This window comes from Oncorhynchus keta, unplaced genomic scaffold, assembly GCF_023373465.1.
Source record: "Oncorhynchus keta strain PuntledgeMale-10-30-2019 unplaced genomic scaffold, Oket_V2 Un_contig_3819_pilon_pilon, whole genome shotgun sequence".
Lineage (NCBI taxonomy): Eukaryota > Metazoa > Chordata > Actinopteri > Salmoniformes > Salmonidae > Oncorhynchus > Oncorhynchus keta.
Window position 1 is genome coordinate 1 of NW_026287447.1, and position 12,021 is coordinate 12,021.

Here is a 12,021-nt window from a genome sequence, read left to right on the forward strand (position 1 = left end):
TACAGTGTGTGTGTGGTGTTAATGTTGCTCTGGGACACAGTATAGTACAGTGTGTGTGTGGTGTTACTGTTGTCTGGGACACAGTTTAGTGTGTGTTACTGTTGCTCTGGGACACAGTATAGTACAGTGTGTGTGTGGTGTTACTGTTGCTCTGGGACACAGTATAGTACAGTGTGTGTTACTGTTGCTCTGGGACACAGTATAGTACAGTGTGGTGTTACTGTTGCTCTGGGACACAGTATGGTACAGTGTGTGTGTGTGTGGTGTTACTGTTGCTCTGGGACACAGTATAGTACAGTGTGTGTGCGGTGTTACTGTTGCTCTGGGACACAGTATAGTACAGTGTGTGTTACTGTTGCTCTGGGACACAGTATAGTACAGTGTGTGTGTGGTGTTACTGTTGCTCTGGGACACAGTATGAGTACAGTGTGTGTGTTACTGTTGCTCTGGGACACAGTATGGTACAGTGTGTATTGCTTTGTTGCTCTGGGACACAGTATAGTACAGTGTGTTACTGTTGCTCTGGACACAGTAAGTACTGTGATGTGTGTCATTACTGTTGCTCTATGGGCACAGTATAGTCTGATGTTACTGTTGCTCTGGGGACACAGTATAGTACAGTGTGTGTTACTGTTGCTCTGGGACACAGTATAGTACAGTGTGTGTTACTGTTGCTCTGGGACACAGTATGAGTACAGTGTGTGTTACTGTTGCTCTGGGACACGATATAGTTGCAGTGTGTGTTACTGTTGCTCTGGGACACAGTATAGTACAGTGTGTGTGTGTGGTGTTACTGTTGCTCTGGGACACAGTATAGTACAGATAGTGTGTGTTACTGTTGCTCTGGGACACAGTATAGTACAGTGTGTGTGTGCACTGTTGCTCTGGGACACAGTATAGTACAGTGTGTGTGTGTGGTGTTACTGTTGCTCTGGGACACAGTATAGTACAGTGTGTGTTACTGTTGCTCTGGGACACAGTATAGTACAGTGTGTGTGTGTGTGGTGTTACTGTTGCTCTGGGACACGGTATAGTGCAGTGTGTGTTACTGTTGCTCTGGGACACAGTATAGTACAGTGTGTGTTACTGTTGCTCTGGGACACAGTATAGTACAGTGTGTGTGTGGTGTGTTACTGTTGCTCTGGGACACAGTATAGTACAGTGTGTGTGTGGTGTGTTACTGTTGCTCACGGGACACAGTATATGAGTACAGTGTGTGTGTGGTGTGTTACTGTTGCTCTGGGACACAGTATAGTACAGTGTGTGTGTGTGGTGTTACTGTTGCTCTGGGACACAGTATAGTACAGTGTGTGTGTGTGGTGTTACTGTTGCTCTGGGACACAGTATAGTACAGTGTGTGTGGTGTGTTACTGTTGCTCTGGGACACAGTATAGTACAGTGTGTGTGTGTGGTGTTACTGTTGCTCTGGGACACAGTATAGTACAGTGTGTGTTACTGTTGCTCTGGGACACAGTATAGTACAGTGTGTGTTACTGTTGCTCTGGGACACAGTATAGTACAGTGGTAGTGTTACTGTTGCTCTGGGACTACAGTATAGTACAGTGTGTGTGTGGTGTTACTGTTGCTCTGGGACACAGTATAGTACAGTGTGTGTGTGGTGTTACTGTTGCTCTGGGACACAGTATAGTACAGTGTGTGTGTGTGGTGTGTTACTGTTGCTCTAGGACACAGTATAGTACAGTGTGTGTATTACTGTTGCTCTGGGACACAGTATAGTACAGTGTGGTTTGTTACTGTTGCTCTGGGACACAGTATAGTACAGTGTGTGTGGGTGTTACTGTTGCTCTGGGACACAGTATAGTACAGTGTGTGTGTGTGGTGTTACTGTTGCTCTGGGACACAGTATAGTACAGTGTGGTGTTGTTACTGTTGCTCTGGGACACAGTATAGTACAGTGTGTGTGTGGTGTTACTGTTGCTCTGGGACACAGTATAGTACAGTGTGTGTTACTGTTGCTCTGGGACACAGTATAGTACAGTGTGTGTTACTGTTGCTCTGGGACACAGTATAGTACAGTGTGTGTTTACTGTTGCTCTGGGACACAGTATAGTACAGTGTGTGTTACTGTTGCTCTGGGACACAGTATAGTACAGGGAGTGTGTGTGTGGTGTTACTGTTGCTCTGGGACACAGTATAGTACAGTGTGTGTGTGGTGTTACTGTTGCTCTGGGACACAGTATAGTACAGTGTGTGTTACTGTTGCTCTGGGACACAGTATAGTACAGTGTGTGTTACTGTTGCTCTGGGACACAGTATAGTACAGTGTGTGTTACTGTTGCTCTGGGACACAGTATAGTACAGTGTGTGTTACTGTTGCTCTGGGACACAGTATAGTACAGTGTGTGTTACTGTTGCTCTGGGACACAGTATAGTACAGTGTGTGTGTGGTGGTGTTACTGTTGCTCTGGGACACAGTATAGTACAGTGTGTGTTACTGTTGCTCTGGGACACAGTATAGTACAGTGTGTTACTGTTGCTCTGGGACACAGTATAGTACAGTGTGTGTTACTGTTGCTCTGGGACACAGTATAGTACAGTGTGTGTTACTGTTGCTCTGGGACACAGTATAGTACAGTGTGTGTGTGGTGTTACTGTTGCTCTGGGACACAGTATAGTACAGTGTGTGTTACTGTTGCTCTGGGACACAGTATAGTACAGTGTGTGTTACTGTTGCTCTGTGACACAGTATAGTACAGTGTGTTACTGTTGCTCTGGGACACAGTATAGTACATGTGTGTTACTGTTGCTCTGGGACACAGTATAGTACAGTGTTGTTGTTTACTGTTGCTCTGGGACACAGTATAGTACAGTGTGTGTTACTGTTGCTCTGGGACACAGTATAGTACAGTGTGTGTTACTGTTGCTCTGGGACACAGTATAGTACAGTGTGTGTTACTGTTGCTCTGGGACACAGTATAGTATAGTGTGTGTGTGTTACTGTTGCTCTGGGACACAGTATAGTACAGTGTGTTACTGTTGCTCTGGGACACAGTATAGTACAGTGTGTGTTACTGTTGCTCTGGGACACAGTATAGTACAGTGTGTGTTACTGTTGCTCTGGGACACAGTATAGTACAGTGTGTGTTTACTGTTGCTCTGAGACAACGGAATAGTACAGTGTGGTGTTACTGTTGCTCTGGGACACAGTATAGTACAGTGTGTGTTACTGTTGCTCTGGGACACAGTATAGTACAGTGTGTTACTGTTGCTCTGGGACACAGTATAGTACAGTGTGTGTTACTGTTGCTCTGGGACACAGTATAGTACAGTGGTGTGTTACTGTTGCTCTGGGACACAGTATAGTACAGTTGTGTGTTACTGTTGCTCTGGGACACAGTATAGTACAGTGTGTGTTACTGTTGCTCTGGGACACAGTATAGTACAGTGTGTGTTACTGTTGCTCTGGGACACAGTATAGTACAGTGTGTGTTACTGTTGCTCTGGGACACAGTATAGTACAGTGTGTGTGACTGTTGCTCTGGGACACAGTATAGTACAGTGTGTGTGGTGTGTTACTGTTGCTCTGGGACACAGTATAGTACAGTGTGTGTGTGGTGTGTTACTGTTGCTCTGGGACTACAGTATAGTACAGTGTGTGTTACTGTTGCTCTGGGACACAGTATAGTACAGTGTGTTACTGTTGCTCTGGGACACAGTATAGTACAGTGTGTGTTACTGCTGCTCTGGGACACAGCATAGTACAGTGTGTGTGGTGTGTTACTGTTGCTCTGGGACACAGTATAGTACAGTGTGTTACTGTTGCTCTGGGACACAGCATAGTACAGTGGGTTGTGTTACTGTTGCTCTGGGACACAGTATAGTACAGTGTGTGTGGTGGTGTTACTGTTGTTCTGGGACACAGTATAGGCACAGTGTGTGTGTGGTGTGTAATACTGTTGCTCTGGGACACAGTATAGTACAGTGTGTGTTACATTGCTGCTCTGGGACACAGCATAGCACAGTGTGTGTTACTGTTGCTCTGGGACACAGTATAGCTACAGCTGTGTGTGTGGTGTCACTGTTGCTCCGGGACACAGCATAGTACACGTGTGTGTGTGTGGTGCTTACTGTTGCTCTGGGACACAGTATATTACAGTGTGTGTGGTGTGTTACTGTTGCTCTGGGACACAGTATAGTACAGTGTGTGTGTGGTGTTACTGTTGCTCTGGGACACAGTATAGTACAGTGTGTGTTACTGTTGCTCTGGGACACAGTATAGTACAGTGTGTGTGTGGTGTGTCACCTGTTCGCTCTGGGACACAGTATAGTACAGTGTGTGTGTGGTGTGTTACTGTTGCTCTGGGACACAGTATAGTACAGTGTGGTTTGTTACTGTTTCTCTGGGATACAGTATAGTACAGTGTGTGTGTGGTGTTACTGTTGCTCTGGGATACAGTATAGTACAGTGTGTGTTACTGTTGCTCTGGGACACAGTATAGTACAGTGTGTGTGTGGTGTGTTACTGTTTCTCTGGGATACAGTATAGTACAGTGTGTGTTACTGTTGCTCTGGGACACAGTATAGTACAGTGTGTGTGTGGTGTGCTACTGTTGCTCTGGGACACAGTATAGTACAGTGTGTGTTACATTGTTGCTCTGGGACACAGTATAGTACTGTGTGTGTGTTACTGTTGCTCTGGGACACAGTATAGTACAGTGTGTTACTGTTGCTCTGGGACACAGTATAGTACTGTGTGTGTGTGGTGTGTTACTGTTGCTCTGGGACACAGTATAGTACAGTGTGTGTTACTGTTGCTCTGGGACACAGTATAGTACAGTGTGTGTGTTACTGTTGCTCTGGGACACAGTATAGTACTGTGTGTGTGTGGTGTGTTACTGTTGCTCTGGGACACAGTATAGTACTGTGTGTGTGTGGTGTGTTACTGTTGCTCTGGGACACAGTATAGTACAGTGTGTGTTACTGTTGCTCTGGGACACAGTATAGTACAGTGTGTGTGTTACTGTTGCTCTGGGACACAGTATAGTACAGTGTGTGTGTGGTGTGTTACTGTTGCTCTGGGACACAGTATAGTACAGTGTGTGTTACTGTTGCTCTGGGACACAGTATAGTACAGTGGGTTTGTTACTGTTGCTCTGGGACACAGTATAGTACAGTGTGTGTTACTGTTGCTCTGGGACACAGTATAGTAGAGTGGTGTTACTGTTGCTCTGGGACACAGTATAGTCAGTTAGTCAGTTGGGTTCTACCAAGGACCAGACCGTTAGGACCTGATTGGTGTGTAGTCAGTTGGGTTCTACCAAGGACCAGGCCGTTAGTGACCTGATTGGTGTGTAGTCAGTTGGGTGTAACAGCCATGTTCAGAGTTAATTAAAGGAGATGGAAGTTGACTCAGCAGAATGTGACTGTGGTCTTGACTCATGACTGCCGCTGTGGCGGTAATATGGGCACCACAACCGCCCCAGACACAAATACCAGTATAGGAACGAGTCAACAACACGATTTGGGTTTAACAGAATATGAGCTACATGAAAAGGAGCATTTTTCACGCGACAGTTTTTAGTTTTCTAGGACAACTGACTGAGATCAATGTGTTACACTGTGCATAGAATGAAAACACCACATCTTCCAATCGAGCATTTTTGAAGGGACAATATACAGTTCATATAACCAATGTTTTAACTCAAGGACTTTGTGAAGGACCTTCACAGGTTCACAGGCCTAATCTTGAAGGATATGGCTTTCACAGAGTAGAAGGTCTTCCATCCCCTCCAGTTGACTCCAATCTGTGAGTTCAATCCCCACGTATAAAGACCGTTTGGGTTTGAGAAGTAGCACGCGTCGTACCAATAACCTCCGACCGCGCTGACCGCACACTTGGTGCCCTGGTCTCGGTCGAAGGTGGAGAACTTCATACCGCTGTGGTAGGTGAGGGAGTCCCCTTGGTTCAAGCAGGAAACACAGGTCAGATGTTATGGAACCTATCAGAGCCCTGGTCAAAATCAGTCTACTATGTCACAGTGTGATCTAGGACCAGCCCCCTCCGTCATTTCTATGTAATACTATACACTATGATCTCTAATAAACTGATCCCAGATCAGCTCTAAGATGATGTATCTGTACGGTCCCCCCTGTCCTTTCTATGTAATACTATTCATTAGGATCTCTAATAAACTGATCCCAGATCAGCTCTAAGATAGTGTATCTGTACGGTCCCCCTGTCCTTTCTATGTAATACTATTCATTAGGATCTCTAATAAACTGATCCCAGATCAGCTGTAAGATGGTGTATCTGTACGGTCCCCCTGTCCTTTCTATGTAATACTATTCATTATGATCTCTAATAAACTGATCCCAGATGCATCTCTAAGATGATGTATCTGTACGGGTATTCACTAAGGAATCAAACAGAACCGAATGAAGTAAACTTAGTTGAACTCTGAACTAATGAATACAGCCCAGATGTTTCTCTAAGGAAGTTCAACTGTTCTCACCTGAACTCTGAACTAATGAATACAGCCCACATGTTTCTCTACAGAAGTTTAAACTGTTCTCATCTGGACTAATGAATACAGCCCAGATGTTTCTCTCAGGAAGTTTAAACTGTTCTCACCTGCTCCTCCATCTTTAAAGCCAGTAACCTGGAGTTTGTAGCCATCCAGTTCAGGATCTGTGACTTTGGGAGAGATGGCGAAGGAGGAGTAGAAAGCGTAGGCTTTCTGTCCGTCAAAGTCCTCCATGTCCACCCTCAACTCGTAATTCTTTTTCAGGGTCAGGAGGTAGATGGTGTCCAGACCTGCATCGAACAGACGAGAGGGGAACCTTTTTATTTAGAACAGAGATATTCAACTCTTACCCCTTACCAGGTTCACAGGCTGCTGGTTTTCTCTTCTACCTGGTAATTAATATCACCCACCTGGTGTCCCAGGTCTAAACCAGTCCCTGATGAAGAGGAACAATGTGAAAAAATGTAGTGGGCGCTGGCGTCGAGGTCAAGAGTTGAGTTTTTAAAAGGATCTCCATTTCTATCATGCAGATGTCTTTGGTCAGCACAGGAGAGTCATGTCTTTGGTCAGCACAGGAGAGTCATGTCTTTGGTCAGCACAGGAGAGTCATGTCTTTGGTCAGCACAGGAGAGTCATGTCTTTGGTCAGCACAGGAGAGTCATGTCTTTGGTCAGCACAGGAGAGTCATGTCTTTGGTCAGCACAGGAGAGTCATGTCTTTGGTCAGCACAGGAGAGTCATGTCTTTGGTCAGCACAGGAGAGTCATGTCTTTGGTCAGCACAGGAGAGTCATGTCTTTGGTCAGCACAGGAGAGTCATGTCTTTGGTCAGCACAGGAGAGTCATGTCTTTGGTCAGCACAGGAGAGTCATGTCTTTGGTCAGCACAGGAGAGTCATGTCTTTGGTCAGCACAGGAGAGTCATGTCTTTGGTCAGCACAGGAGAGTCATGTCTTTGGTCAGCACAGGAGAGTCATGTCTTTGGTCAGCACAGGAGAGTCATGTCTTTGGTCAGCACAGGAGAGTCATGTCTTTGGTCAGCACAGGAGAGTCATGTCTTTGGTCAGCACAGGAGAGTCATGTCTTTGGTCAGCACAGGAGAGTCATGTCTTTGGTCAGCACAGGAGAGTCATGTCTTTGGTCAGCACAGGAGAGTCATGTCTTTGGTCAGCACAGGAGAGTCATGTCTTTGGTCAGCACAGGAGAGTCATGTCTTTGGTCAGCACAGGAGAGTCATGTCTTTGGTCAGCACAGGAGAGTCATGTCTTTGGTCAGCACAGGAGAGTCATGTCTTTGGTCAGCACAGGAGAGTCATGTCTTTGGTCAGCACAGGAGAGTCATGTCTTTGGTCAGCACAGGAGAGTCATGTCTTTGGTCAGCACAGGAGAGTCATGTCTTTGGTCAGCACAGGAGAGTCATGTCTTTGGTCAGCACAGGAGAGTCATGTCTTTGGTCAGCACAGGAGAGTCATGTCTTTGGTCAGCACAGGAGAGTCATGTCTTTGGTCAGCACAGGAGAGTCATGTCTTTGGTCAGCACAGGAGAGTCATGTCTTTGGTCAGCACAGGAGAGTCATGTCTTTGGTCAGCACAGGAGAGTCATGTCTTTGGTCAGCACAGGAGAGTCATGTCTTTGGTCAGCACAGGAGAGTCATGTCTTTGGTCAGCACAGGAGAGTCATGTCTTTGGTCAGCACAGGAGAGTCATGTCTTTGGTCAGCACAGGAGAGTCATGTCTTTGGTCAGCACAGGAGAGTCATGTCTTTGGTCAGCACAGGAGAGTCATGTCTTTGGTCAGCACAGGAGAGTCATGTCTTTGGTCAGCACAGGAGAGTCATGTCTTTGGTCAGCACAGGAGAGTCATGTCTTTGGTCAGCACAGGAGAGTCATGTCTTTGGTCAGCACAGGAGAGTCATGTCTTTGGTCAGCACAGGAGAGTCATGTCTTTGGTCAGCACAGGAGAGTCATGTCTTTGGTCAGCACAGGAGAGTCATGTCTTTGGTCAGCACAGGAGAGTCATGTCTTTGGTCAGCACAGGAGAGTCATGTCTTTGGTCAGCACAGGAGAGTCATGTCTTTGGTCAGCACAGGAGAGTCATGTCTTTGGTCAGCACAGGAGAGTCATGTCTTTGGTCAGCACAGGAGAGTCATGTCTTTGGTCAGCACAGGAGAGTCATGTCTTTGGTCAGCACAGGAGAGTCATGTCTTTGGTCAGCACAGGAGAGTCATGTCTTTGGTCAGCACAGGAGAGTCATGTCTTTGGTCAGCACAGGAGAGTCATGTCTTTGGTCAGCACAGGAGAGTCATGTCTTTGGTCAGCACAGGAGAGTCATGTCTTTGGTCAGCACAGGAGAGTCATGTCTTTGGTCAGCACAGGAGAGTCATGTCTTTGGTCAGCACAGGAGAGTCATGTCTTTGGTCAGCACAGGAGAGTCATGTCTTTGGTCAGCACAGGAGAGTCATGTCTTTGGTCAGCACAGGAGAGTCATGTCTTTGGTCAGCACAGGAGAGTCATGTCTTTGGTCAGCACAGGAGAGTCATGTCTTTGGTCAGCACAGGAGAGTCATGTCTTTGGTCAGCACAGGAGAGTCATGTCTTTGGTCAGCACAGGAGAGTCATGTCTTTGGTCAGCACAGGAGAGTCATGTCTTTGGTCAGCACAGGAGAGTCATGTCTTTGGTCAGCACAGGAGAGTCATGTCTTTGGTCAGCACAGGAGAGTCATGTCTTTGGTCAGCACAGGAGAGTCATGTCTTTGGTCAGCACAGGAGAGTCATGTCTTTGGTCAGCACAGGAGAGTCATGTCTTTGGTCAGCACAGGAGAGTCATGTCTTTGGTCAGCACAGGAGAGTCATGTCTTTGGTCAGCACAGGAGAGTCATGTCTTTGGTCAGCACAGGAGAGTCATGTCTTTGGTCAGCACAGGAGAGTCATGTCTTTGGTCAGCACAGGAGAGTCATGTCTTTGGTCAGCACAGGAGAGTCATGTCTTTGGTCAGCACAGGAGAGTCATGTCTTTGGTCAGCACAGGAGAGTCATGTCTTTGGTCAGCACAGGAGAGTCATGTCTTTGGTCAGCACAGGAGAGTCATGTCTTTGGTCAGCACAGGAGAGTCATGTCTTTGGTCAGCACAGGAGAGTCATGTCTTTGGTCAGCACAGGAGAGTCATGTCTTTGGTCAGCACAGGAGAGTCATGTCTTTGGTCAGCACAGGAGAGTCATGTCTTTGGTCAGCACAGGAGAGTCATGTCTTTGGTCAGCACAGGAGAGTCATGTCTTTGGTCAGCACAGGAGAGTCATGTCTTTGGTCAGCACAGGAGAGTCATGTCTTTGGTCAGCACAGGAGAGTCATGTCTTTGGTCAGCACAGGAGAGTCATGTCTTTGGTCAGCACAGGAGAGTCATGTCTTTGGTCAGCACAGGAGAGTCATGTCTTTGGTCAGCACAGGAGAGTCATGTCTTTGGTCAGCACAGGAGAGTCATGTCTTTGGTCAGCACAGGAGAGTCATGTCTTTGGTCAGCACAGGAGAGTCATGTCTTTGGTCAGCACAGGAGAGTCATGTCTTTGGTCAGCACAGGAGAGTCATGTCTTTGGTCAGCACAGGAGAGTCATGTCTTTGGTCAGCACAGGAGAGTCATGTCTTTGGTCAGCACAGGAGAGTCATGTCTTTGGTCAGCACAGGAGAGTCATGTCTTTGGTCAGCACAGGAGAGTCATGTCTTTGGTCAGCACAGGAGAGTCATGTCTTTGGTCAGCACAGGAGAGTCATGTCTTTGGTCAGCACAGGAGAGTCATGTCTTTGGTCAGCACAGGAGAGTCATGTCTTTGGTCAGCACAGGAGAGTCATGTCTTTGGTCAGCACAGGAGAGTCATGTCTTTGGTCAGCACAGGAGAGTCATGTCTTTGGTCAGCACAGGAGAGTCATGTCTTTGGTCAGCACAGGAGAGTCATGTCTTTGGTCAGCACAGGAGAGTCATGTCTTTGGTCAGCACAGGAGAGTCATGTCTTTGGTCAGCACAGGAGAGTCATGTCTTTGGTCAGCACAGGAGAGTCATGTCTTTGGTCAGCACAGGAGAGTCATGTCTTTGGTCAGCACAGGAGAGTCATGTCTTTGGTCAGCACAGGGAGAGTCATGTCTTTGGTCAGCACAGGAGAGTCATGTCTTTGGTCAGCACAGGAGAGTCATGTCTTTGGTCAGCACAGGAGAGTCATGTCTTTGGTCAGCACAGGAGAGTCATGTCTTTGGTCAGCACAGGAGAGTCATGTCTTTGGTCAGCACAGGAGAGTCATGTCTTTGGTCAGCACAGGAGAGTCATGTCTTTGGTCAGCACAGGAGAGTCATGTCTTTGGTCAGCACAGGAGAGTCATGTCTTTGGTCAGCACAGGAGAGTCATGTCTTTGGTCAGCACAGGAGAGTCATGTCTTTGGTCAGCACAGGAGAGTCATGTCTTTGGTCAGCACAGGAGAGTCATGTCTTTGGTCAGCACAGGAGAGTCATGTCTTTGGTCAGCACAGGAGAGTCATGTCTTTGGTCAGCACAGGAGAGTCATGTCTTTGGTCAGCACAGGAGAGTCATGTCTTTGGTCAGCACAGGAGAGTCATGTCTTTGGTCAGCACAGGAGAGTCATGTCTTTGGTCAGCACAGGAGAGTCATGTCTTTGGTCAGCACAGGAGAGTCATGTCTTTGGTCAGCACAGGAGAGTCATGTCTTTGGTCAGCACAGGAGAGTCATGTCTTTGGTCAGCACAGGAGAGTCATGTCTTTGGTCAGCACAGGAGAGTCATGTCTTTGGTCAGCACAGGAGAGTCATGTCTTTGGTCAGCACAGGAGAGTCATGTCTTTGGTCAGCACAGGAGAGTCATGTCTTTGGTCAGCACAGGAGAGTCATGTCTTTGGTCAGCACAGGGAGAGTCATGTCTTTGGTCAGCACAGGAGAGTCATGTCTTTGGTCAGCACAGGAGAGTCATGTCTTCGGTCAGCACAGGAGAGTCATGTCTTTGGTCAGCACAGGAGAGTCATGTCTTCGGTCAGCACAGGAGAGTCATGTCTTCGGTCAGCACAGGAGAGTCATGTCTTCGGTCAGCACAGGAGAGTCATGTCTTCGGTCAGCACAGGAGAGTCATGTCTTTGGTCAGCACAGGAGAGTCATGTCTTCGGTCCAGCACAGGAGAGTCATGTCTTCGGTCAGCACAGGAGAGTCATGTCTTCGGTCAGCACAGGAGAGTCATGTCTTCGGTCAGCACAGGAGAGTCATGTCTTTCGGTCAGCACAGGAGAGTCATGTCTTCGGTCAGCACAGGAGAGTCATGTCTTCGGTCAGCACAGGAGAGTCATGTCTTCGGTCAGCACAGGAGAGTCATGTCTTTGGTCAGCACAGGAGAGTCATGTCTTCGGTCAGCACAGGAGAGTCATGTCTTCGGTCAGCACAGGAGAGTCATGTCTTCGGTCAGCACAGGAGAGTCATGTCTTCGGTCAGCACAGGAGAGTCATGTCTTTGGTCAGCACAGAGGGAGAGTCATGTCTTTGGTCAGCACAGGAGAGTCATGTCTT

General features: G+C 47.4%; 1 protein-coding gene across 1 annotated transcript; it reads right to left on the bottom strand.

Moving 5' to 3' along the window:
• Positions 1-5,533: 5,533 nt before the first annotated feature.
• On the bottom strand, positions 5,534-6,809 carry LOC127924203 (microfibril-associated glycoprotein 4-like; the record flags this gene model as incomplete). Its single annotated transcript, XM_052508655.1, has 2 exons — positions 5,534-5,920; positions 6,593-6,809. Coding segments are annotated over 2 exons (453 nt in total), but the record flags the coding sequence as incomplete, so codon positions are not given.
• Positions 6,810-12,021: the final 5,212 nt, after the last annotated feature.